Genomic DNA, 23,909 nt, shown 5'->3' on the forward strand with positions numbered 1-23,909 from the left:
CAGGGGGCCCCCCCTCAGCACCTGTGGCCGCACCGGGACCCCCCAGGACCCCCCCGGGACCCCCCTCGAGGGCTGGAGCAGCATCAGGACCCCCTGGGACCCCCCCCGGGGGCTGCGGTGGCACTGGGACTGCCCAGGACCCCCCTGGAGCCCCCCAAGGATTCAGCGATTTCCCCCCCAGTGTGGGACCAGCGGCGCTGGGACCCCCCCGGCCCCCCCGTGGGGACCTTGGGGACATTGCGGGGGGGCTTTGGGGGTCCAGCGGCTCCAGGACTTCGGTGCCAAGATTTTGGGGACCCCCGCGTGACCTGCGGCCCCCCCGGGGTCCCCCCGTGCCCCTTCCGTGTACAGTCTGTAAATACGGCCCTGGGCCCCCCCGAGCCCCCCGTGCCCCCCCCATTTTTAAGTTATTCCTGCCCCGATCTGTCCCCCCGCCCCCCCAAATAAACATAGGGACCCCCACCCTCGGCGTCTGCGTCTGGGGGCGAGTCCCGTGTGGCGATCTGGGGAGGGGGCGGGGCTGGGTTCGGGGTGGGGGGCGCGGGGGGGTCCCGAGGGCGGGGGGGGATGGGGAGTCCCGCCCTCACTCAGGGGGCGTGGCCAGCACGGCGACCCCCCCTTATATGGTGGGGTTGTGGGCGTGGCCACCGCGGACTCCCGCCATGGCCCCCAGGGGGCGAGGCCACACAACTCCTTATAAGGCCGCCGAGTGGGCGTGTCCAGCTCGCCGTGCACGCGCGCTCCAGCCAATCAGGCCCCGCCACCGCCTCACCGCCCCCCTCGCCCGCCAATCAGCGTTCGCCCCGCTGTTTGGCCACGCCCCCGGCGAAGATGGCGGCGCTGCGGGCGCTGCGGTGGCGGCGGCGGCTCCTGGGGCTCGTCCCGCGGCGGCTCCTGGGGACGGCCGTGAGTGCGACAGGGGGCACCGAGCGGGGGACAGAGGGGCCCCGTGTCCCCCCTCCGGGTCCCCCTGTCCTGTCCCGTGTTTGCCCCGTGCTGTCCCCGTGTCCTGTTCCGGTGTCCCCTGTGCCGCTGTTCCCGTGTCCCCTCATTCCCGTGTCCCTCTGTTCCGTCCCGGTGTCCCCCGCTCCTGTCCCCACATCGCGATGTCCGCGTTTTGCCCCCGTCCCATCCCGGGATCCCGCTGTCCCTGTGTCCGCTCCGTTCCCGGTCACTGTCCCCGCAGCGCTGGAGAAGCCGCGGCACACCCGGGGTCCCTTTTTGGGGATTTGGGGACCCTCGGTGCCACCGCCGTGTCCCCAATCCCCGCAGGAATCCCCCGAGGAGCGGCCGCAGTTCCCGGGGGCCTCGGCGGAGTTTGCGGAGCGCCTGGAGTTCATCCAGCCCAACGTCCTGGCCGGGATCCCGGTGTACCGGGTCATGGACCGGCAGGGACACGTCCTGCGGCCCAGCGAGGACCCCCAGGTGAGCGGGACAGGGGACACCTGGCACAGGCGATGTCCCACCGGGTGACACCTCACACACACAAGGTCCAGGCAGGTGCCCCCTGTGCAAGTGATCTCCAGCCACGTGACAGAGCTGTCACCGCCAGCTGCTCGAACACACAGTGCCCGGGCAGGTGACACCCCAAACGGGTGGCCCTGTCCAGGTTGCCCCCAGGTGCCCCCAGGTGACCCCGGGTATCCCTGTCCCTGCAGCTGCCCAAGGAGCAGGTGCTGAAGCTCTACAAGACGATGACGCTGCTCAACACCATGGACCGGATCCTCTACGAGTCCCAGCGTCAGGTACGGCTGTGGGCTCACCTGGAGGGGCCTCACCTGGCGGCTCCAGGGCTCTGGGTGCCCAATCCCGGTTTTCCAGGGCCGCATCTCCTTCTACATGACCAACTACGGTGAGGAGGGCACGCACGTGGGCAGCGCCGCCGCGCTCGAAGCCTCCGACCTCGTCTTCGGGCAGTACCGCGAGGCAGGTGAGGCTCAGGTGGGACAGGTGGGCACACGGGAGATGGATTTTGGGGGGATCAAGCCCAGATTTGGGCTCCGTGTGTGCCAGGGATGCCCCTGGAGCTGCTCCTGGTGTTTTGGGACGCTGGCGATCCCTGGAATGTGAGGGACAGGTGAGGCTCAGGTGGGACAGGTGAGATGGAATTGGGGTGAATCCATCCCAAATTTGGGATCCTGCTGTGCCAGGGATGCCCCTGGAGTTGTTCCTGGCACTCTGGGAACAGGTGGGACAAGTGAGGCACAGGGGAGATGGATTTTGGGGGAATCAATCCCAAATTTGGGTTCCAGGGGGGTTTCTGTACCAGGGATGCCCCTGGAGCTGTTCCTGGTGTCTTGGGAACACCGGTGATCCCAGGAAGGGGTGACACAGTTGGGGACAGGTGTAACAGGTGACACAGGTGAAGGACAGGTGACCCAGGCGTGGCACAGGTGACCCAGGTGAGCCCGGATCCGTGTCCCCAGGTGTGCTGCTGTACCGCGGGTACCCCCTGGAGCTGTTCATGGCCCAGTGCTACGGCAACGCCAGCGACCCCGGCAAGGGCCGGCAGATGCCGGTGCACTACGGCTGCCCCGAGCGCCACTTTGTCACCATCTCGTCCCCCCTGGCCACGCAGATCCCGCAAGGTGACGCACCTGGAGCTGGCCCCGGTCCCGCCCCGTGTCCCTGGGGTCCGTCCTGTCCCTCTCCGTAACTGCCAGGGAGCCCCAGTCCCACCCCTGCACCGGCTCCCCTCAGCCGGGTGGCACTGGCTGGGTCCCTGTGTTGTGGCACCTGTCCCTGCTCTGTGTCCCTGTGCCCTGTCCCTGCTCCGTGTCCCTGTCCCATGTCCCTGTCCCATGTCCCTGCTCCGTGTCACTGCTCCGTGTCCCTGTTCCATGTCCCTGTTCCATGCACCTGTCACATGTCCCTGTCCCGTGTCCCTGCTCCGTGTCCCTGTCCCGTGTCCCTGTCCCGTGTCCCTGTCCCGTCTCCCTGTTCCATGTCCCTGCTCCGTGTCACTGCTCCGTGTCCCTGTCCCATGTCCCTGCTCCATGCACCTGTCACATGTCCCTGTCCCGTGTCCCTGCTCCGTGTCCCTGTCACATGTCCCTGCTCCGTGTCCCTGTCCCGTGTCCCTGTCCCGTGTCCCTGTCCCGTGTCCCTGCTCCGTGTCCCTGTCACATGTCCCTGTCCCGTGTCCCTGCTCCGTGTCCCTGTCCCATGTCCCTGCTCCGTGTCACTGCTCCGTGTCCCTGTTCCATGTCCCTGTTCCATGCACCTGTCACATGTCCCTGTCCCGTGTCCCTGCTCCGTGTCCCTGTCCCGTGTCCCTGTCCCGTGTCCCTGTCCCGTCTCCCTGTTCCATGTCCCTGCTCCGTGTCACTGCTCCGTGTCCCTGTCCCGTGTCCCTGTCCCGTCTCCCTGTTCCATGTCCCTGTCCCGTGTCCCTGCTCCGTGTCCCTGTCACATGTCCCTGCTCCGTGTCCCTGTCCCGTGTCCCTGTCCCGTGTCCCTGTCCCGTGTCCCTGCTCCGTGTCCCTGTCACATGTCCCTGTCCCGTGTCCCTGCTCCGTGTCCCTGTCCCATGTCCCTGCTCCGTGTCACTGCTCCGTGTCCCTGTTCCATGTCCCTGCTCCATGCACCTGTCACATGTCCCTGTCCCGTGTCCCTGCTCCGTGTCCCTGCTCCGTGTCCCTGTCCCGTGTCCCTGTCCCGTGTCCCTGCTCCGTGTCCCTGTCCCGTGTCCCTGCTCCGTGTCCCTGCTCCGTGTCCCTGCTCCGTGTCCCTGTCCCGTGTCCCTGCTCCGTGTCCCTGCTCTGTGTCCCTGCTCCGTGTCCCTGTCCCGTGTCCCTGCTCCGTGTCCCTGCTCCGTGTCCCTGTCCCGTGTCCCTGCTCCGTGTCCCTGCTCTGTGTCCCTGCTCCGTGTCCCTGTCCCGTGTCCCTGCTCCGTGTCCCTCATTCCCTGCTCCGTGTCCCTGTCCTGCGTCCCTGTCCCGTGTCCTTCATTCCCAGATCCGTGTCCCTGCTCCATCCCAACCCATTCCATAATTCCCCATTCCCCCCCTCCACCTGCCCCCACCCCCCTCCAACCGACCCCTCTCCCCTCTGACCCTTTTTCCCCCAAATTCTCCTAATTTCTCCCCGAATTCCCGCTTTCCCGGGGCTCAGCTGTGGGAGCCGCCTACGCCATCAAGCGCGCGGACGCCAGCCGGGCCGTGGTCTGCTATTTCGGGGAGGGGGCCGCGAGCGAGGGCGACGCCCACGCCGGCTTCAACTTCGCCGCCACCCTGGAGTGTCCCATCGTCTTCTTCTGCCGCAACAACGGCTACGCCATCTCCACCCCCACCTCCGAGCAGTACCGGGGCGACGGCATCGGTGGGAAGCGGGAGAACGGCGAAATCGGGGCCGTGGAGGGGGCTTGGGGGGAAATCAGGCAGTTCTAGGGGGGATTTTGGAGGTGATTCTCTTGCTCGTGTGGAGGTGGACAAGGGGGAGATCCCTGGGATTTAGGGGAGGAGGAGATTTGGGATTTTGAGGTGGGAGATCCCTGGGGTTTTGGGGGAAAAGCCCTGGGATTTGGGGGGAGTGGGGTCCTTGGCATTTTGGGGCAAAAGCCCTGGGAATTTGAGGAGGAACGGCCAAGATTTGGGGCGGGGAGATCCCTGGGGTTTTGGGGGAAAAGTTCTCGGATTTTGGGGCAGGAGAGATCCCTGCGAGTTTGGGGAAGGAGTCCTGGGAATTTGGGACAGAATCTCTGGGATTTGGGCAGAAAGAGCGCTGGGGATTTTGAGGAAGGAACCTCAGGAATTTGAGAAGGAACAGCCGGAATTTTGGGGAGCGAGATTCCTGGGATTTTGGGGAGGATTTCGGACACCAACCCCCAGGATTTTGGGGCACTTTGGGGCACTTTGGGGCAGCAGCATGGGTTCCAGCGCCCCGGGGGGCTCAGGATGGCGTTTCCCGGGCTCTGATCCCGCGCTCCCGGCAGCGGCGCGCGGCCCCGGCTACGGGCTGCTGTCCATCCGGGTGGACGGCAACGACGTCTTCGCCGTGTACAACGCCACGCGGGAGGCGCGGCGCCGCGCCGTGGCCGAGAACCAGCCCTTCCTCATCGAGGCCATGACCTACCGGTGCGGGCTTCCGGAACGTTCCTCGGGAACGCGGCTCGGGAACGCCGGGAGCCCCCCAGAGAAGCTCCCGGTTCCCCCAGGGTTTTCCCACGGGGTTTTGGGATCCCCCCAGCTTCCCCCTCCCCCCAAAAAAGCCCGTTCTCGTGGTTTTCCGCCCGTTTTTCCCCGTTTCCCGTGGATTTTCCATGGATTTTCTGCCTATTTTTCCCTATTCTTTCAGGATCCCCCAATCTCCTCAAAAAGACCCCGTTTCCCGTGGTTTTCCGCCCGATTTCCCGCATTTTCCGTGGATTTTCTGCCCGGTTTTCTTCATTTCCCAAGGATTTTCCCCCGTTCTTCCAGGATTACCCCCAAAAAACCCATTTCCCATGGATTTCCCACCCGTTTTTCCCCATTTCCCATGGATTTTCTGCCTGGTTTTCCTCATTCTTCCACAATTCCTCCCCCAGAAACCCCAACTTCCCACAGATTTCCCATGGATTTTCTGCCTGTTTTTTCCTCATTTCCCATGGATTTCCCACCCATTCCTCCCCATCCTTCCAAGACTCCCAAAAAACCCAATTTCCCATGGATTTCCCACCAGTTTTTCCCCGTTTCCCGCGGATTTCCCGCCCGTTTTTCCCCGTTCTTCTGGGATCTCTCCCCAAAACCCCATTTTCCATGGATTTCCCCCCCTCCCAGGATCGGGCACCACAGCACCAGCGACGACAGCTCCGCGTACAGATCCGTGGACGAGGTGAATTACTGGGACAAGCAGGACCACCCCATCTCGCGCCTGCGGCACTACATGGCCAACCGCGGCTGGTGGGACGAGGAGGAGGAGAAGGGCTGGAGGAAGAGCTCCAGGAAAATGGTCATTCCCGAGGGACTTCGGGGGTTTTGGGGCGGGAAGTTGAGGTTTCGGGATTTCGGGGTGGGAGGGTGCTGGGGGTTTTTGGGGAAAAGAGCCCTGGGATTTGGGAGAGGAACATTCGGGATTTTGGAGTGGGGAATCATCAGGATTTAGGGGAAGAATGTCTGGGATTTAGGGAGGGAGATCCTTGGGATTCTGGGGAGGGAGCCCTGGGATTTTGGGAAGAATAACCAGGATTCTGGGGCAGGGAATGCCCCGCATTCTGGGCAAGAACACCTGGGATTGTGGGGCAGGAACCCCCGGGAATGCTTTGGGCAGGAACCCCCGGGATTTCAGCCCAGGGAATCGCCCAATCTCAGGGAAGAACGCGCGGGATTTGGGGCATTTTCTTGGGGGCGAATCCCGGGATGTGGGGCTGGAACGAGCGGGAATTGCGGGCGGCGTTCCCGCAGGTGCTGGAGGCGTTCGAGCAGGCGGAGCGGGAGCCGAAGCCGCCGCCTCACCTGCTCTTCTCCGACGTCTACCTGGAGATGCCCCCGCGGCTGCGCCGGCAGCGCGCGGAGCTGGAGCGGCACCTGGAGACCTACGGGGAGCACTACCCGCTCCAGCAGTTCCAGAAGTGATCCCGGCATTCCCGGGAGTTCCCTGGAATTCCCTCAGTGCCCCCGGAATTCCCTGAGCACCCCCAGATCTGCTGGGAAAGCCCCCAAATCCACCCTTTTCCCCCCAGAGCCGCTCTGATCCTGACCCCAAAATCCACCTGGAGACACCCCACCCCCTGCCCAGGGAGCTTTTCCCACTCCAGCGGTTCCAGAAGCGATCCCAGGAATTCCTGGGAATTCCCTGGAATTCCGTCAGCACCCTCAGAATTCCCTGAGCACCCCCAGATCCACCCCGACCCCCCAATAAATTATTTGGGAGAGGAATTTTGGGGAAGGATCCCTGGGGCTCTGGGAGTGGATCCCCGGGATTTTGGGGACAAGTCCTGGGATTTTGGGGAGGAGGATCCTAAAAATTTTGTGAAGAGAACCTTGGGGCTTCAGGGAGGGAAATCCCTGGGATTTCGGGGAAGGATTCTGGGGATTTTGGGAAGGGATCTCCGGGATTTTGGGGTAGGGTATCCCTAGGATTTTTGGGGAAGAATTCCCAGGACCTGGGGGCAGGGAGTGCCCGCGATTTTTAGGGAAGGATCCCTGGGATTTGAAGGCTCTGGAAACATCAAACCCCCCCCCCACCTTTTCTCCCAAAAAAAACCCCAAATCCACAGAAAAAGAAGGGATTTATTTTTGGGGGGGTCCTGGGAGGGCCCCGGGCTCGGCCATTCCCAGGACCCGGCACCCCGGGAGCGCCTCCTCCAGCAGTGCCCGGAGCAGCCCCGGGCTGGGCACCGAGAGCCCGGAGACGTCCAGGGACCGCAGCTCCCTGCGGGGGACAGCACTGGGAGCACTGGGAGCACTGGGAGGTCCCCAGGTGACCCCCCTGAGGTGGTGCAGGGTGACCTGGGGACACTGAGGGAACACTGGGGGACATTGGGGGACACCGGGGTGACACTGGGAGACACTGGGGGACATTGGGGGGACACTGGGGACGCTGAGGGACATTGGGGGACACCGAGGGACACTGGGGTGACACTGGGGGACACTGGGGGACATTGGGGGGACACTGGGGACACTGAGGGACATTGGGGGACACTGGGGGACACTGGGGTGACACTGGGGTGACACTGGGGGGGACAGGTGGCACCGAGGGCCTCACCTGAGGTGGTGCAGCGTGGCCAGGCCCCGCTCGGTGACCTGGGGACACCGGGCCAGCGCCAGGTGCTGCAGGGTGGCCCCAAAGACGTGGAGCCGGCCCAGGGCCCAATCGGACACGTGGGGACATCCCGAGAGGTCCAGGTGGGACAGGTGGGACAGGGACACTGCGGGGGGACAGCGGGACCCTGGGTGTGACCCCGGGTGTGGCCCCGGGTGGGACAGGGAGGGTTTTGGGGGTCCCCAGGTGGGACAGGTGAGTCCAGGGTGGGCCCAGGTGTCCCCAGGAGGTTTTGGGTGGGGGGTCCCAGGGGCTTAGGGGGCTTGGGGGATTTTGGGGTGGTTTTGGGGTGCTCCGGGGCCTTACCCAGGTTGTCCAGCCCCCGGTAGGTGATGGGGGTCCCGCTCAGGTCGATGCCCACCACGGGCAGGTGCCGCAGCCGGGGCAGCTCCGAGCGGCTCCCAGGGCGGATCCAGCGCTGCTGCCCCAGAAACCTGCGGGGCCAGAGCCCCAAAACCCGCGGGGTTTGAGGGGTCAGGGCCGGGACCCCTCCAGGTGGGGCAGGGACACCCCAAAAAGGGGAGGGGGCTCACCTGACCCCCCCCCCGCAGGCCAAAGTGAACTCGGCGGCTGCGACATCGTCCCCAAAGGTGTCCCTGGGGGACTGGGGGTACCTGGGGGGGGACACACCTGGTGAGACCCCGAAACCCCCAAATTCTGCCTCACCTCAGGGGGGACACACCTGGCGAGCCCCCCCAGGGACAGGTGACCCCCCCCCCCCCCCACCTCTCTCCCCACCTGCCCCTCACACCTGGGCGCACCTGCCTGACACCGCCTACCCCAAATTTCGGGGTCCCCCTCCCCACTTTCGGGGTCCCCCCTCACTCACGCGTTGACGTTCTGCAGCCGCCACCGCTGGGCCCAACCTGCGACGGCGCCCAGGCGCTGCGCCCACCTGTCCAGGTGTGCCCGGAGCCCCCCCGAGCCCTCCCGGCGCTGCCCCGGGGAGGGGCGCAGGGCGGGGGCGCCGCGGGACGCCCCGATCTGGGGGGAGAGAAACGGGGGGGAAGACGGGTGAGGGGGGACACCCCTGGGGGGCGCTCAGAACCCCCAAAATCGCCCCAAACCGCCCCCGCCCCAAATTCAGGGGTGGTGCCGGGGGTTCCCCCGTCCCTGGGGGGGGTCTCAGGGGTCTCCCCCCCCCTCAGGTAACCCCGGGCCACTCACCGCCCTCAGCGCCGCCATCTTCGCCGCGTCACGTGACTCGCGGGTCACGTGGCCACGCCCATTTCCGGGTGCGGCCACGCCCCCACTGCCCCGGTGGTGTCGCCCCCTGGCGGGCCTGGGGGGGGATTGAGGGTCGGGGGGGAAGCGGAGAATTTTGGGGGGTCCCAAAGACCCCCTGACCCCCCCCCAGACCCCCCTAAGCCCCCACAAAGACTCCCCAGAGCTCCCCAAGATCCCCGAACCCCCCAAAGTCCCCTAGGCCGCCCCAGGACCCCGCCCCCCCAAGTCCCCTCATCAGAGTTAATTAACGAAGCCCCCACATTTTCGCACTTTTTTTATTGATATTCCCTCTTTTCCAGCTTTTTTCCTTCCGGGAGTTTGGTGGGGGGCGGGCCGGGGAGACCCATCGGGGCGGGGCCAGGGATCCCCCGTGATACAGGGATCCTGCGAGGCTCGGGAATAGTCCGTGGTCCTGGGATCCCCCATAAATCCGGGGATCCCCTCGTGGTCCTGGGATCCCCCACAGTCCAGGGATCCCCCGAGGCTCGGGAATGCTCCGTCCCGCCGGGATATCCCGTGTCCTGAGGTCGTTCCGTGCTCCGGGAATATTCGGTGCCCCGGGAATTTTCCGTGCCCCGGGAACGGCCCCGGCCGGGAGGATTTTCCATGCGGGAATGCTCCGTGCCGCGGGCATTGCCCACGATCCAGGGATTCTCGGGGGTCTGGGGGGTCGTCTGCGTCCCCCGGGAATTATCCGCGGCCCGGGAATCGCCCACGCTCCGGGGATTGTCCGTGCCCCGGGAATTGTCCGCGATCCAGAAGTTAATTCCCCGTGGTCCGGGGGCGCTCCGCGCGGGAATTCTCCACGCCAGGAGCGCGTTCCACGCCCCGGGAATTGTCCGTGACCCGGGGCCGCTCCTCCGTGCCCCGGGAATTCTCCACGCCACGAGGATTCTCCCGGCCGGGACCCCCGGGATCCGCCCCCCCCGTCACCCCCCGGGACGCGCCCCCGCCATCCCCACCCCCCCTACAACACCTGGAATTTCCAGGTGCTCTGATCCTTGTACTCCAGGCAATCCGCGCCCCCGAAATTCACCTTCCAGGCGCTGCCCTGGTCCTTGAACTCCAGGCAATCCACGGCCCCGAAGCCCATCCCGGGGGTCCCCCCGTAGCCCGCGGGCGACGCGGCCAAGCCCAGCCCGGGGGGGCCCAGGGGGCTCAGCCCGCCCACCTGGGGAGGCAGCGGGGACAGGTACGAGTCGAGCCCCCCGAAGTAGCCGGGGTAGCCCTGCCCGAAGCCCCCGGAGCCCGGGAAGCCGCGGAACCCCGGCGCTCCCGAGGGGTCCGGCAGCGGCGACAGCGCGGCGGGGCTCCAGATGGACACGGGGGCGGCGCTGGGGGGGCCGGGGGGAGCGGGCGGCGGCGTGAAGGGGCCCGGGGGGGGCTCCGGGGGGGGATCCCGAGGGGGGGAGCTCTTCTTTTTAGGGGGGGGGGCGCGGTTTGGGGGGGCCCGAGCCCTGAGCCTGCTGCTGGCGGCACTTGGCACGGCGGTTCTTGAACCACACCTGGGGGGGACACGGGGACACTGAGGCACGGGGGGGACACGGGGGGACACGGAGACACACGGGGAAACTGAGGCACCGAGGGACATGGGGACACACGGGGTCATTGAAGCCCCTCGTGTCCCCCCCCGTCCCACCTGCGCCCACCCGGGGCTCACCTGCTCCCCCCAGCCCGTCCCGGTGTCCCCCAAATCCCCCCCCCATCCTCCTGTCCCCCAGAGCTGTTCCCTGTCCCCACCTGCACGCGGGACTCGCGTTCACCTGTCCCCGCTCTGTCCCCGCCTTGTTCCCGACCCCCGTGTCCCTCCTTGTCGCCCCTGCCCCCCTTTCCCCGTGCTCCCCCGTGTCCCCAGAGCTGTCCCCTGTCCCCAGAGCTGTCCCCACCTGCACGCGGGACTCGGGCAGGTTGATTTTGAGCGCCACCTCCTCGCGCATGAAGATGTCGGGGTACCGCGTCTTGGCGAAAAGCGCCTCCAGCACGTCCAGCTGCGCCCGCGTGAACGTGGTGCGCTCCCGCCGCTGCTTCCGGGGGGTCCCTGGGGGGGGGACAGGGTTGGGGGACCCCCGGGGTTGGGGGGAGACCCCCGGGATTGGGGGCACACCCCCGGGGTTGGGGGAGTGCCGGGAGTCGTGACAAAACCCCGGGATTTGGGGGAAAACCCGAGAGGGGGGTGGGATGGGGGGGGCCCTCCCAACCCCCCCAGAGTTTGGGGTACCCAGGCACCCCCACGGGGGGTCCCGCAGCTCCATCCCTCCCCCCCCCCTCCCGTTTTACTCCCCAAATGTGGGGTACCCGGGTGTCCCCCGGGGCGGTCCCGCGGCTCCACTCCCCCCCCCGTGACCCCCCCAGTCCCCCCGGTGTCGGGGTACCCGGGTACCCCACGGGGGGGGGCAGCAGGTCCAGGCTCAGCCCGTTCACGCCGTAGTGCGGCTGCTTCAGGTACGACATCATGGCCGGGGGGGGCTGCGGGGACACCGCGGCGACACCGATGGCACCGGGGGGGTACGCACGGGTGTCCCCAACTCCCCCGGCCCCCCCCAGTCCCCCTGTGCCCCCTCCGGAGCCCCCCGAGCCCCCTTCCGTGCCAAATGTGCGCCCCCAAACCTCCGTGTCCCCGCGCCCCCCGGTGTCCCCCCGATGTCCCCCCAGTGTCCCCCGTGTCCCCAAGCCCCCCCCAGCCCCCGGTGACGCGGTGCCAGTTGTGTCACCCCCCCCCCCCCCTCGCCCAAGACCCCCGGGACCCCCAGCCCCCGGTGCCAGCCGTGCACGGGGGGGACACCGAGGGGGCACGGGGCCACCGGGCACCACCCTCGGGGACACCCTTAGGGACACCCTTGGGGGTAGGGACACCTGGGTGACACCCCCGGGGACATCACCCCGGGGCCCCAGCCCTGTCCCTACACCGGGGACAGCGGCGGTGGCTCGTCCTTGAGGCCACCCCAGGGCTGGGGCTGGTTGTCACCAAGCTGGGGACAGCGCTGGTGGCCTGTCCCCAAGGCAGGGGACACCACCCTGGGGCTGGTGACAATATCCCCAAGCTGGGACATGGGGCTGGTGGCCCTGTCCCCACCCAGCGATGTCCCCGGGGCTCTGGTGGCCCTGTCCCCACCCCAGCGATGTCCCCGGGGCTCTGGTGGCCCTGTCCCCCTGCCAGGGATGGCCCCAAGGCTCTGGTGGCCCTGTCCCCCACCCAGAGCCGTCCCCGGGGCTCTGGTGGCCCTGTCCCCTTGCCAGGGATGTCCCCGGGGCTCTGGTGGCCCTGTCCCCCTGCCAGGGATGGCCCCAAGGCTCTGGTGGCCCTGTCCCCCACCCAGAGCCGTCCCCGGGGCTCTGGTGGCTCTGTCCCCCTGCCAGGGATGGCCCCAAGGCTCTGGTGGCCCTGTCCCCCACCCAGAGCCGTCCCCGGGGCTCTGGTGGCCCTGTCCCCTTGCCAGGGATGTCCCCGGGGCTCTGGTGGCCCTGTCCCCCACCCAGAGCCGTCCCCGGGGCTCTGGTGGCCCTGTCCCCACCCCAGCGATGTCCCCGGGGCTCTGGTGGCCCTGTCCCCACCCCAGCGATGTCCCCGGGGCTCTGGTGGCTCTGTCCCCTTGCCAGGGATGTCCCCGGGGCTCTGGTGGCCCTGTCCCCACCCCAGCGATGTCCCCGGGGCTCTGGTGGCCCTGTCCCCCCCCAGGGCCGCCCCCCGCCCGCCGGGCCGTACCTGCGGCGGTGACACGGTGACAGCGGGGACAGCGGCGGTGGCAGGGGAGGCACCCCCGCGGCGGGGGGAGCCTTAAGTAGGAGCCGCGTGATGTCACCCCCTAATCCGGGGGGACAAGGGGTGACATTGGCCCGGGCCGGCTAATCCAGAGCGGCCGCCAATTAACGGGGGGGACACGGGGGGGGGGAGAGGGAGGGGGGACACGGGGGGACAATGGGGGGGGACGTGGAGGGGGACACGAGGGGACAATGGGGGGGACACGGGGGCGGGAGAGGGAAGGGGACATGGGGGGACAATGGGGGGGACACGGGGGGGGAGAGAGAGTGGGATATGGGGGGACAATGGGGGGACATGGAGGGGTAAGGGAGGGAGGATACGGGGGGGGACACCGGGAGCTGGGGGGGGGGACATGGGGGGGACGCGAAGGGGGAGAAGGGGGACACAAAGAAGGGGAGAGGGGGCAGGAGACTGGGGGGACCTGGGCGGGGACACGGGGGGGACACCGGGAGCTGGGGGGGACACGGGGGGACACTGGGATTGAGGGGGGGACACGGGGGGGACACCGGGAGCTGGGGGGGACACGGGGGGACACGGGGGGGACACCGGGAGCTGGGGGGGACACGGGGGGACACTGGGATTGAGGGGGGGACACGGGGGGGACACCGGGAGCTGGGGGGGACACGGGGGGACACGGGGGGGACACCGGGAGCTGGGGGGGACACGGGGGGACACGGGGGGACACTGGGATTGAGGGGGGGGGACACGGGGGGGACACCGGGAGCTGGGGGGACACGGGGGGACACTGGGATTGAGGGGGGGGGACACGGGGGGGACACCGGGAGCTGGGGGGACACGGGGGGACACTGGGATTGAGGGGGGGGACACGGGGGGGACACCGGGAGCTGGGGGGACACGGGGGGACACTGGGATTGAGGGGGGGACACGGGGGGGACACCGGGAGCTGGGGGGACACGGGGGTGACTCTGGGATATTTTGGGGTGGACGGGGCTCGTGCTGCGCCCCCCTTTGTGCCCTCTCCCGGGGGGTGACACTAATCCCGGCCCAGCTGCCACGTCTGGGCCGTGGGGACACGCGGGGACAGCGCGGGGAGGGCCCGAACGGGGCGGGGAGGGGGGCTTGGGAAAAGGGAGGGGTGGGAAAAACTGGGAATTTGGGGGGGGGGGTGTCGCTGGAATTTCGAGAATAAACTCCCCCAAATTCCTCCTAAAATTGTGGAATTTCCCAAATTCTGGCGCGTTCTCCCCAAAATAACCCAAACAAATGAAGGGGGGGGGGGGTCCCGAATTTTCAAGGGGGGGTCCCCGAATTCCAAGGGGAGGTCTCGGCGCTGCCGGTGGGGTCCGGGGGGAGCAGCTGGAGGCGAGTGTGGAAATGGGGCTGATTAGGTTGTTTTCCAGACGCGCGGATTTGGGGGGATTAACCCAAATCCGGGAGCCGGGGGGGGGGGGCGGGGGGGGCCGGGAAAAGGGAGGGGGAGGGGAGAGACAAAATTTGGGAATTTGGGGGAATTTTGGGGGTAAAATGAGGAAATAAATGGGAATCAATTGAATTATTTGGGGAGGAGGGGAAAGACCCCCCCCCCCCCTCAAAAAAACCCCTGGGATCCCAAGGGATCCAAAATTTGGGAATTTCAGGGGTGGAATAATGAATTAAATGGGAATAAATGAGGGGGGCGGGGTGACATTGATACTAAACCTTGAAATTTGTATCAAACTCGATCGATCTTTATATTAAAAATTGATTGTTGGTATCAAAATCTCAATATTTGTCTTTAAAAATCGATTATTTGTACCCAAATCAATCGATATTGACACAAAAGCAGGTGTTTACATCCAAATCCTTCTGGATTTACATTAAAAATCAGCATTTGTATCAAAACCCCTCCATTTCAATGTAAAAAAATTCGGTATTTCTACAAAAATCTCACTCTATTGACATAAAAATCGGAAATTGTTATCAAAATCCCTCTGTATTGGTAAAAAATTGGGATATTTACATCAAAACGCCTGTATTTTTATATAAAAATTTGGATTCTTCCACCAAAATCCCAATATTGTTATATAAAACCCGTGGTATTTCCATCAAAATCCCAATATTTTTATATAAAAAATTGGATATTTGTATCAAAATCCCAATGTTTTTATATAAAAACTGGATTGCTTCCATCAGAATCCCTCAATTTTTATAGAAAAATTGGGGTACTTCCATCAAAATCCCTCAGTTTTTGTATAAAAATCTGGATATTTCCATCGGAATCCCTCTGTTTTTAGGGGATATTCGCACCCAAATCCCGATTTTCTTATCAAAGGATGAATTTTGATATCGACCCCCCCCCGGACTCCCCCACCCCTCCCCCCCGTTTTCCAGGGACCTCAGGTGGCTGCCCCTCCCCCCCCTAATCCCGATTATCGGGATAAATTTATCCCGGGGTGTCAGGAACCATCAACATCCCGGGATAATCCCCTCCCCCCCCCACGGGCAAGCCCCCCCCCCATCCCAAATGAACCCCCCCACCCCCGAAATTTTGGGATAAAGGGCGGGAATTCGAGGAATCCCCGAAAATCCGAATGGAATTCCACGGAAATTGTTTGGGTTTTTTTGTGGGATTTTCTTTATTCCAGCAGAGCCAGGGTGACAATTCCCACTCCCCCCTCCTCCCCAAAATTCCCCTTTTTGTCCCCAAAACCACACGTAGAAAACCAGGAATTCCCCAAATCCAAGGAATTCCCCCAAAATTCCCGCCTTGGACATCCCGAGTGTACAAAAAAAACCCAAACCAAAACAACAGGGGAAACCACCCCAAAAAGCTCCGGAATCCTTGGGAATTTGGGGTCCCTCCTTGTCTGGAATGACCCCCACACACACCCCCAAATTTTTGGGATAAAAGGCGGGAATTTGAAGAATCCCGGAGATCTGGGAGGAATTCCAAGGAAACGCGGGATTTCCCTGGGATTTGCTTTATTCAGATGGAGATGGGGTGACCACGACCCCCCTGGACCCCCCCAGAATTCCCCTTTTCCCCCCCAAAACCACGTGTAGAAAACCAGGAATTCCCAAAACCCCCGAGAATTCCCCAAACCCCACCCGGGAAACTCCAGGTGGGAACCCAAGCGTACAAAAAAAGGAGGAAATTGCCCCGAAAAGCCACGGGATCTCTGGGAATTCCCAGATCCGGGCTCTCAGGCGCGCTCGCCGCGGATCCGCCGGGCCAGCTGGATGTCCTTGGGCATGATGGTGACGCGCTTGGCGTGGATGGCGCACAGGTTCGTGTCCTCGAACAGCCCCACCAGGTACGCCTCGCTCGCCTCCTGGGGACAGGTGTGACACAGGTGTGACACCCACAGGGACATCTGTCACCCCTGTGTCCCCGTGTCCCATCCCTGTGTCCCCAAACAGCCCCACCAGGGACGCCTCGCTCGCCTCCTGGGGACAGGTGTGACACAGGTGTGACACAGGTGTGACACCGACGGCGGCGCTCTGGAAGCGCAGGGGGGGTTTGGGGTGTCCCTGTCACAGTTCGGGGTGTCCCTGCCCTGCCCAGGTGTGTCCCTGTCCCTGCCCAGGTGCGTCCCTCACCTGCAGGGCGCCGATGGCGGCGCTCTGGAAGCGCAGGTCGGTTTTGAAGTCCTGGGCGATCTCGCGGACGAGCCTCTGGAACGGCAGCTTCCGGATCAGCAGCTCCGTGGATTTCTGGTAGCGCCGGATCTCCCGCAGCGCCACCGTGCCGGGCCTGGGGATGGGGACAGCCCGGGGCGTTGGGGACACCGAGGGCACCCCCCGTGTCCTCCCGTGTCCCTCTTCCCAATCGCCGTGTCCCCATCACCCATCCCCTCTGTGTCCCCTCCCATGTCCCCAACCTGTCCCCGTGCCCCCCATGTCCCCCATCCCTGTATCCCCCCATGTCCCTGTGTCTCCCCAATGTCCCCATGTCCCTCCCATGTCTCTGTCCCCCATCCCAGTGTCCCCCCCATGTCCCCACAAGTGTCCCCTCCCTGCGTCCCTCTCCCCATGTCCCTCCCGTGTCCCCATGTCCCCCTGTGACCCCCGCACTGCTCCGGGGGGGTCCCCAGCCCCGGGAGGGGGTGGGGGTGGCCCAGCCCCGTGTCCCCCCTGTCCCTGCAGTGTCCCCTCTGTCCCCTGGTGCCTGCAGTGTCCCGTAGTGTCCCCTCTGTCCCCCCTTTACCGGTAGCGATGCGGTTTCTTGACGCCCCCCGTGGAGGGCGCGCTCTTCCGGGCCGCCTTGGTGGCGAGCTGCTTCCGCGGCGCCTTGCCGCCGGTGGATTTCCGAGCCGTCTGCTTGGTGCGGGCCATCCCGGGCCGTCACAGCCTGGAGCCACCGGGAAAAACGGGGAAAAAAACCGGGAAAACCGGGAAAAACGACAAGAGACCCCCGCGCGGCCTAGGCGACTACAACTCCCACGAGCCCCCCGCGCCACGTCACGCGAACACTTCTCCGCGCCTGATTGGCTGAGCACGACGCCCGCGCTGCCCCGAACTATAGCCCCCAGAAGCCTCCGTGCAGCCCCCGCTGATTCGCCAGGGCGGTGCCATTCGCTCGCCCTCCCTTTGATAGACGTGCGTCACAGCCAATCACGTCCCGTCCTTCTGGCCAATCAGCGCGCGGCCCCGCACGGAAGGCGGGACTAAGGAGCAGCGTCTCCTCAGGCGACCCCGGCACCCCCCTGCGCACCGGAGCCCCCCCGTTATTTCCCCCCCACCACTCCCCGGTACCGACCCCCGACTGCCGCCGCACCCCCGGTACCTGCGAGCGGCGCTGGCGGCGGCGCTGGAGCCGTGGGGGTCCCGCGGTGCAGCTGCAGCGGCTTCGATCTCCCCCTTCCCGCCTTTCCCGGCAGAAAATGGCGGGTCCCGGCTGAGGGCGGTTCCCGTCGTGCCCCGCGCGCGGGGGGGGGGGAACGGGTGGGGGGGGGGGGTCGGCTGAGGTGAGGCCGCGCCGCCATCTTGGGCGTCCTGAGGGGCTGAGGCCTGAGGCGCCACCGAGGCTTTTCCCGCCTCCGAATTCCTTTAATGCCATCATTCCTGAATTCCAGGATGTTGGGGTTTGAGGTTTAAGCGAGGGGACGGAGTTTGGGAGAGCTCGGAGCCAGGCATCATCACCATCCCTCCTCTGTCAGGTCCCTTTTCCCATGAAAACACCCAGTAGACCCCCAAAAAGCCCCACAAAACCTACCCAAATCCAGCTCAGTTTTTCATCTTTTATTCCCAAGAGGAGTAGTTCCATAATTTCATCATTTCATTATGTTTTTAGGGTAAAGCAGGGGGACAAAGCTTGGAAGAGTTCCGAGTGTGTTGATCCCGAAAACGCCCTCAAATAGCCCAAAACCCAAACCAAATCCAGCTCAGTTTTCCATAATTTTATTCCCAAAAGGAATAATTTCATGATTCCCTGACTCCACGATGCTGGTTTTCAGGATTAAGCAAGAAAATGGAATTTGGGAGAGCTCAGAAAGAGGCATCGTCCCCATCCCTCCTCCCTCAGCTCCCTCTTCCCATAAAAACACTCAGTTGATCCCAAAACCCCCACAAAACAGCCCAAAAACCACCCACATCTGGCTCAAATTTCCAATGTTTTATTTCCAAAAGACCACCGAGTCACGGAAGGCAACTGGAATGGGGGGTGGAGAGCCAATAAATGAGGGAATAATAAAATTACTGGACATTTTCAGAGCTTTAAGGAGTTTTTTCCCAATTTTTCAGCCTCTCAGGGAGTGTTCTGTGGGAGAAAAATCCCTGAAAAAGCTGCATCTGGCTGAAAATGGCATCGATGAAGGCAGTTACTGAGGAAGAGGAGGATCTGGAGTGAGGGGAAGGATTTTAGGGGGTAAGAGAAGGATTTGGGGATGCGGGAGAAGGATTTGGGGACAAAGAAAGTTTTTGGGGTGGGATTTGATACATTTGGGGATGGGATATGAAGGATTTGGGGTGGAATGAAGAATTTAGGGTGGGATAGGAGGAATTTGGGGTGGGAACTGAAGGATTTCGGGTGGGCTAGAAGGGAATTTTGGGTGGGATTTGAGGGATTTTACGGTGGAATATGAAGGATTTGGGATGAAATGAAGGAATTTTGGGTGGGATTTGAGGGATTTAGGGTGGAACATGAAGGATTTTGGGTAGAATTTGCAGCATTTGGGATGGAATGAGGGAATTCTGGGTGGGATTTGAGGGATTTAGGGTGGGATAGGAAGGATTTGAGGCGGAATGAAGGAATTTTGGATGGGATGTGAAGGGTTTGGGGTGGAATATGAAGGATTTTGAGTGGGATCTGAAGGATTTAGGGTGGGATAGAAGGAATTTGGGATGAAATAAAGGAATTTTGGGTGGGATTTGAGGGATTTCGGGGGGGAGCTGAACCCCCAGTCCCCCGTCCCACCGCCCGCGCGGGATCTGGGAAGCGCCCGGTGCCGGGGGCGTTTTGGCGATTCCCGTCATGGAGCGCGGGGGGTGTCCTGGGGGGGCTGGGGGGCGTCAGCACTGTCACGACACGTCCCGATATGCCGCGATATCCGACGATATCTCGCGATATATCGCGACACGTCGCGACGGTGCCCCCCTAGTGGGGCCTACGCCAGGCAGGACTCAATGGCGGCCACGATTCTGCGGAGTTTGGAGTCGCTGTCCACGAATCCATCGCCGTTCTGGGGGAGCCGGCAGCGCTCAGCGGGGGGAACGCCCCCAAAACGGGGCAGGGAGGTGGGGGGACACCCCCAAAATGCCCCCCCCCAAGGGGGGGAACACGCTGGGGGAGGGGCACCCACCTTTTTGGAGTGGACCAGGCGTCCCCCCACTGTCACCTCAAACCATCCTGTCACCTCCGGAGTGCCCTGGCCGCTCTGGGGGGGCACGGGGGGCAGCTGAGAGATAACCCCCCGTGCTGAGAGCCCCCCAAATCCTGGGGATCCCCCTCAAAATCCTCTGCCCCGCCCCCAAATTAGGAGACCCTCCCCAAAATCCTGCAGCCCCTGAAAATCAGACGGACCCCCCCAGAATCCTGTGACCCCTCCTCAAATTAGCCCCCACCCCCCCCCCCCCCAGTTTGGGCCCCCCCAAACCCACCACGTCCAGGGCTCCCGGGAAGCGCCGCTCCAGCTGCTGCTTGAGCTTCTCAAACTGGAATTTTGGGATGGGGGGGTCACGCCGGGCCCGGGGGGAGCAGGAATGGGGAGGGGGCACCCCCTGGTTGTTTTTGGGGGTCCCCCCCGGTTTTTGGGGGATCAGGAAGGGAGGGGGGCTCACCTTGGGTTTGTAGCCTCAGGCCCCGCTGGTGGGGGTGGTCAGTGAGGGGGGGGAGCCTTTTTTAGGGACCCTCCCGGGATTGGGGTGCCCGGGGTTGGGGACCCCCACCCAGAATTAGGGAGCCTCCCCCCAGGGGCACAGAAACCCTCCCTGGGGATTGGGGACCCCCCGGAATCAGGGACAGCTCCGGAATTAGGGGCCCCCCCGGGGCACAGCGACACCCCCAAGAATTAGGGACCCCCCCCCCCCCCGAATTAGGGACCCGGGACTGGGGACCCTCACCCAGAATTAGGGAGCCCCCAGAATCAGGGACACCCCAAAAATTACCCCTCCCCTCCCCTTGCCCCGGACTTAGGGACACCCCCGGAATTTGAGATCTCCCCGGGGTTGGGGACCCCCCCCCCCGAACTGGGGAGCCCCGAAATACAGGGACCCCGCCAGGAGCACACGGAGTCCCCCAAGAATTAGGGACACCCCACCCCCAGAATTAGGGACCTCCCCGGGATTGGGGACCCCCCTCGGGATTGGGGACCCCTCTCAGGGGCACAGGGACCCCCCCAGAATTAGGGACCCCCCCGAATTGGGGCCCCCCGGTACCAGTAAAGGACATGGACTCGGAGCGGCGCCATGGCGGCAACTGCGCCTGCGCGGGAGGGGCGGGCCCGGCAGCGCGGCAGCGGCAGCAGCGACAGCAGCGACACCAGCGACACCAGTGACACCAGTGACACCAGTGACACCAGTGAGACCAGTGACACCAGCGACACCAGCGACACCAGTGAGACCAGTGACACCAGCGACACCAGCGACACCAGTGACACCAGTGACACCAGTGACACCAGTGACACCAGTGAGACCAGTGACACCAGCGACACCAGCGACACCAGTGACACCAGTGAGACCAGCGACACCAGTGACACCAGCGACATCAGTGGTACCAGCGACACCAGCGACACCAGCGACACCAGCGACACCAGTGACACCAGTGAGACCAGCGACAGCAGCGACAGCAGCGACACCAGTGACACCAGTGACACCAGTGACACCAGTGAGACCAGCGACAGCAGCGACAGCAGCGACACCAGTGACACCAGCGACACCAGCGACACCAGTGACACCAGTGAGACCAGCGACACCAGTGACAGCAGTGGTACCAGCGACACCAGTGACACCAGTGAGACCAGCGACACCAGCGACACCAGCGACACCGGTGACACCAGTGACACCAGTGACACCAGTGACACCAGTGAGACCAGCGAGACCAGCGACACCAGTGACACCAGTGACACCAGTGACACCAGTGAGACCAGTGAGACCAGCGAGACCAGCGACACCAGTGACACCAGTGACACCAGTGACACCAGCGACACCAGTGACACCAGTGACACCAGCGACACCAGTGACACCAGCGACACCAGCGACACCAGTGACACCAGTGACACCAGTGAGACCAGTGACACCAGCGACACCAGCGACACCAGTGACACCAGTGAGACCAGCGACACCAGTGACACCAGTGACACCAGTGAGACCAGCGACACCAGCGACACCAGTGACACCAGTGACACCAGTGACACCAGTGAGACCAGCGAGACCAGCGACACCAGTGACACCAGCGACACCAGTGACACCAGTGACACCAGTGAGACCAGCGACACCAGCGACACCAGTGACACCAGCGACACCAGTGAGACCAGCGACACCAGCGACACCAGCGACACCAGTGACACCAGTGGTACCAGCGACACCAGCGACACCAGCAACACCAGTGACACCAGCGACACCAGTGACACCAGTGAGACCAGCGACACCAGCGACACCAGCGACACCAGTGACACCAGCGACACCAGCGACACCAGTGACACCAGTGACACCAGTGCGGGGCACCAGTGACACCAGCGACACCAGTGCGGGGCACCAGTGACACCAGTGATACCAGTGACACCAGTGGTACCAGCGACACCAGCGACACCAGCGACACCAGTGACACCAGTGCGGGGCACCAGTGACACCAGCGACACCAGTGCGGGGCACCAGTGACACCAGTGATACCAGTGACACCAGTGGTACCAGCGACACCAGCGACACCAGCGACACCAGTGACACCAGTGCGGGGCACCAGTGACACCAGCGACACCAGTGCGGGGCACCAGTGACACCAGTGATACCAGTGACACCAGTGAGACCAGCGGCACCAGCGACACCAGTGACACCAGTGACACCAGTGACACCAGTGCGGGGCACCAGTGACACCAGTGATACCAGCGACACCAGCGACACCAGTGACACCAGTGACACCAGTGCGGGGCACCAGTGACACCAGTGACACCAGCGACACCAGCGACACCAGTGCGGGGCACCAGCGACACCAGTGACACCAGCGACACCAGCGACACCAGTGCGGGGCACCAGTGACACCAGTGAGACCAGCGACACCAGCGACACCAGTGCGGGGCACCACTGATACCAGTGCGGATAACCAGCGACACCAGCGACACCAGTGACACCAGTGACACCAGCGACACCAGTGACACCAGTGCGGGGCACCAGTGACACCAGCGACACCAGTGACACCAGCGGCACCAGTGACACCAGCGGCACCAGCGACACCAGTGACACCAGCAACACCAGTGACACCAGTGAGACCAGCGACACCAGTGACACCAGTGCGGGGCACCAGTGACACCAGCGACACCAGTGACACCAGCGGCACCAGCGACACCAGTGACACCAGCAACACCAGTGACACCAGTGAGACCAGCGACACCAGTGACACCAGTGCGGGGCACCAGTGACACCAGCGACACCAGTGACACCAGCGACACCAGCGACACCAGTGACACCAGTGCGGGGCACCAGTGACACCAGTGACACCAGCGACACCAGTGACACCAGTGCGGGGCACCACTGACACCAGTGACACCAGCGACACCAGTGACACCAGTGACACCAGTGACACCAGCGACACCAGTGACACCAGTGACACCAGTGCGGGGCACCAGTGACACCAGTGCAGGGCCACCGGGATAACGGGGAGCTGCGCAGGACTCCAGTGCCACCAGTGCCACCAGTGTAGGGATCCCAGTACAGCACCCCCGGCTAATGGGGGAGGGGGGCGGGACTCAGGGGGACCAGTAAAACCAGTATAGAGACCCCGGGAGGAGGGGAATGAGGCCGGGACCACCACTAGGACCAGTATAACCAGTATATACCCCAGTGGGACCAGTACAGAGACCCCGAGGTAATGGGGGAGGCTCGGGACAGCCGTGTAGGACCAGTAAAACCAGTACAGAGATGCCAGGGTAATGGGGGTGGGACCGGGGTACACTGGTTATACTGGGGGATGTTGTGGTTATACTGGGGCATGACCTGCTTATGCCAGTGTACCAGAACTGGTTATACTGGAGGTTGTACCCCCAATATAACCCCAGGATTCCTCCTGCATTCCCCCAGTATAACCAGTACATCCACCCAGCATAACCAGTATTTCCCCCCAGTGTAACCCCTCCATTCCCCAGTATAACCAGTGTATCCCCCCAGTATACCCCTCCACTCCCCAGTATAACCAGTGTATCCCCCCAGTATAACCCCTCCACTCCCCAGTATAACCAGTGTATCCCCCCAGTGTAACCCCTCCACTCCCCAGTATAACCAGTGTATCCCCCCAGTGTAACCCCTCCACTCCCCCGTATAACCAGTGTATCCCCCCAGTGTAACCCCTCCATTTCCCAGTATAACCAGTGTATCCCCCCAGTATAACCCCTCCACTCCCCAGTATAACCAGTGTATCCCCCCAGTGTAACCCCTCCACTCCCCCGTATAACCAGTGTATCCCCCCAGTGTAACCCCTCCATTTCCCAGTATAACCAGTGTATCCCCCCAGTATAACCCCTCCACTCCCCAGTATAACCAGTGTATCCCCCCAGTGTAACCCCTCCACTCCCCCGTATAACCAGTGTATCCCCCC

General features: G+C 63.8%; 5 protein-coding genes across 5 annotated transcripts; 1 reads left to right on the plus strand and 4 right to left on the minus strand.

Annotated features, from left to right (window-relative positions):
• Positions 1–797: 797 nt before the first annotated feature.
• On the plus strand, positions 798–6,867 carry BCKDHA (branched chain keto acid dehydrogenase E1 subunit alpha). The gene is made up of 9 exons (XM_032127153.1): positions 798–906; positions 1,273–1,425; positions 1,659–1,745; positions 1,822–1,930; positions 2,427–2,588; positions 4,114–4,320; positions 4,934–5,075; positions 5,757–5,928; positions 6,381–6,867. Exons 1-9 carry the CDS (start codon positions 832–834, stop codon positions 6,549–6,551), a joined length of 1,278 nt encoding a protein of 425 aa, XP_031983044.1. The 5' UTR covers positions 798–831; the 3' UTR covers positions 6,552–6,867.
• Positions 6,868–7,188: 321 nt separating this feature from the next.
• On the minus strand, positions 7,189–8,983 carry DMAC2 (distal membrane arm assembly complex 2). Its single transcript, XM_032127154.1, has 6 exons — positions 8,908–8,983; positions 8,570–8,724; positions 8,274–8,354; positions 8,047–8,174; positions 7,684–7,846; positions 7,189–7,350 (listed from the first exon to the last, which is right to left on the minus strand). The coding sequence occupies exons 1-6, from the start codon at positions 8,923–8,925 to the stop codon at positions 7,209–7,211; spliced, it is 687 nt and encodes a 228-aa protein (XP_031983045.1). The 5' UTR covers positions 8,926–8,983; the 3' UTR covers positions 7,189–7,208.
• A 640-nt stretch (positions 8,984–9,623) lies between these two features.
• CRX (cone-rod homeobox) lies at positions 9,624–12,831 on the minus strand. The gene is given in 5 exon segments (XM_032127383.1): positions 9,624–10,408; positions 10,410–10,472; positions 10,854–11,005; positions 11,340–11,432; positions 12,671–12,831. Coding segments are annotated over 4 exon segments (771 nt in total). The 5' UTR covers positions 11,422–11,432; positions 12,671–12,831; the 3' UTR covers positions 9,624–9,934.
• Positions 12,832–15,361: 2,530 nt separating this feature from the next.
• LOC116452500 (histone H3.3) lies at positions 15,362–17,567 on the minus strand. The gene is made up of 4 exons (XM_032127076.1): positions 17,454–17,567; positions 16,875–17,018; positions 16,268–16,421; positions 15,362–15,999 (listed from the first exon to the last, which is right to left on the minus strand). Exons 2-4 carry the CDS (start codon positions 17,000–17,002, stop codon positions 15,871–15,873), a joined length of 411 nt encoding a protein of 136 aa, XP_031982967.1. The 5' UTR covers positions 17,003–17,018; positions 17,454–17,567; the 3' UTR covers positions 15,362–15,870.
• Positions 17,568–18,800: 1,233 nt separating this feature from the next.
• SELENOW (selenoprotein W) lies at positions 18,801–20,886 on the minus strand. Its single transcript, XM_032127077.1, has 5 exons — positions 20,543–20,886; positions 19,946–19,970; positions 19,766–19,819; positions 19,468–19,542; positions 18,801–19,347 (listed from the first exon to the last, which is right to left on the minus strand). The coding sequence occupies exons 1-5, from the start codon at positions 20,869–20,871 to the stop codon at positions 19,273–19,275; spliced, it is 558 nt and encodes a 185-aa protein (XP_031982968.1). The 5' UTR covers positions 20,872–20,886; the 3' UTR covers positions 18,801–19,272.
• Between the last annotated feature and the right edge of the window lie 3,023 nt (positions 20,887–23,909).

This window comes from Corvus moneduloides, chromosome 17 (genome assembly GCF_009650955.1).
Source record: "Corvus moneduloides isolate bCorMon1 chromosome 17, bCorMon1.pri, whole genome shotgun sequence".
Lineage (NCBI taxonomy): Eukaryota > Metazoa > Chordata > Aves > Passeriformes > Corvidae > Corvus > Corvus moneduloides.

Excerpts from the sequence above, each read along its gene's own strand:
- LOC116452500 (XM_032127076.1), bottom strand. The coding sequence starts at position 17,002 with ATGGCCCGCACCAAGCAGACGGCTCGGAAATCCACCGGCGGCAAGGCG. Across the intron at positions 16,422-16,874 it reads AAGAAACCGCATCGCTACCG|GCCCGGCACGGTGGCGCTGC; the intron begins GTAAAGGGGGGA and ends CCCCATCCCCAG. Across the intron at positions 16,000-16,267 it reads CCGCCATCGGCGCCCTGCAG|GAGGCGAGCGAGGCGTACCT; the intron begins GTGAGGGACGCA and ends ACCTGTCCCCAG.
- BCKDHA (XM_032127153.1), top strand. The coding sequence starts at position 832 with ATGGCGGCGCTGCGGGCGCTGCGGTGGCGGCGGCGGCTCCTGGGGCTC. Across the intron at positions 1,426-1,658 it reads GGCCCAGCGAGGACCCCCAG|CTGCCCAAGGAGCAGGTGCT; the intron begins GTGAGCGGGACA and ends CTGTCCCTGCAG. Across the intron at positions 1,931-2,426 it reads CGGGCAGTACCGCGAGGCAG|GTGTGCTGCTGTACCGCGGG; the intron begins GTGAGGCTCAGG and ends CCGTGTCCCCAG.
- DMAC2 (XM_032127154.1), bottom strand. Across the intron at positions 8,175-8,273 it reads GCCTGCGGGGGGGGGGTCAG|GTTTCTGGGGCAGCAGCGCT; the intron begins GTGAGCCCCCTC and ends CTGGCCCCGCAG. Across the intron at positions 7,847-8,046 it reads CCGGGGGCTGGACAACCTGG|TGTCCCTGTCCCACCTGTCC; the intron begins GTAAGGCCCCGG and ends GTCCCCCCGCAG.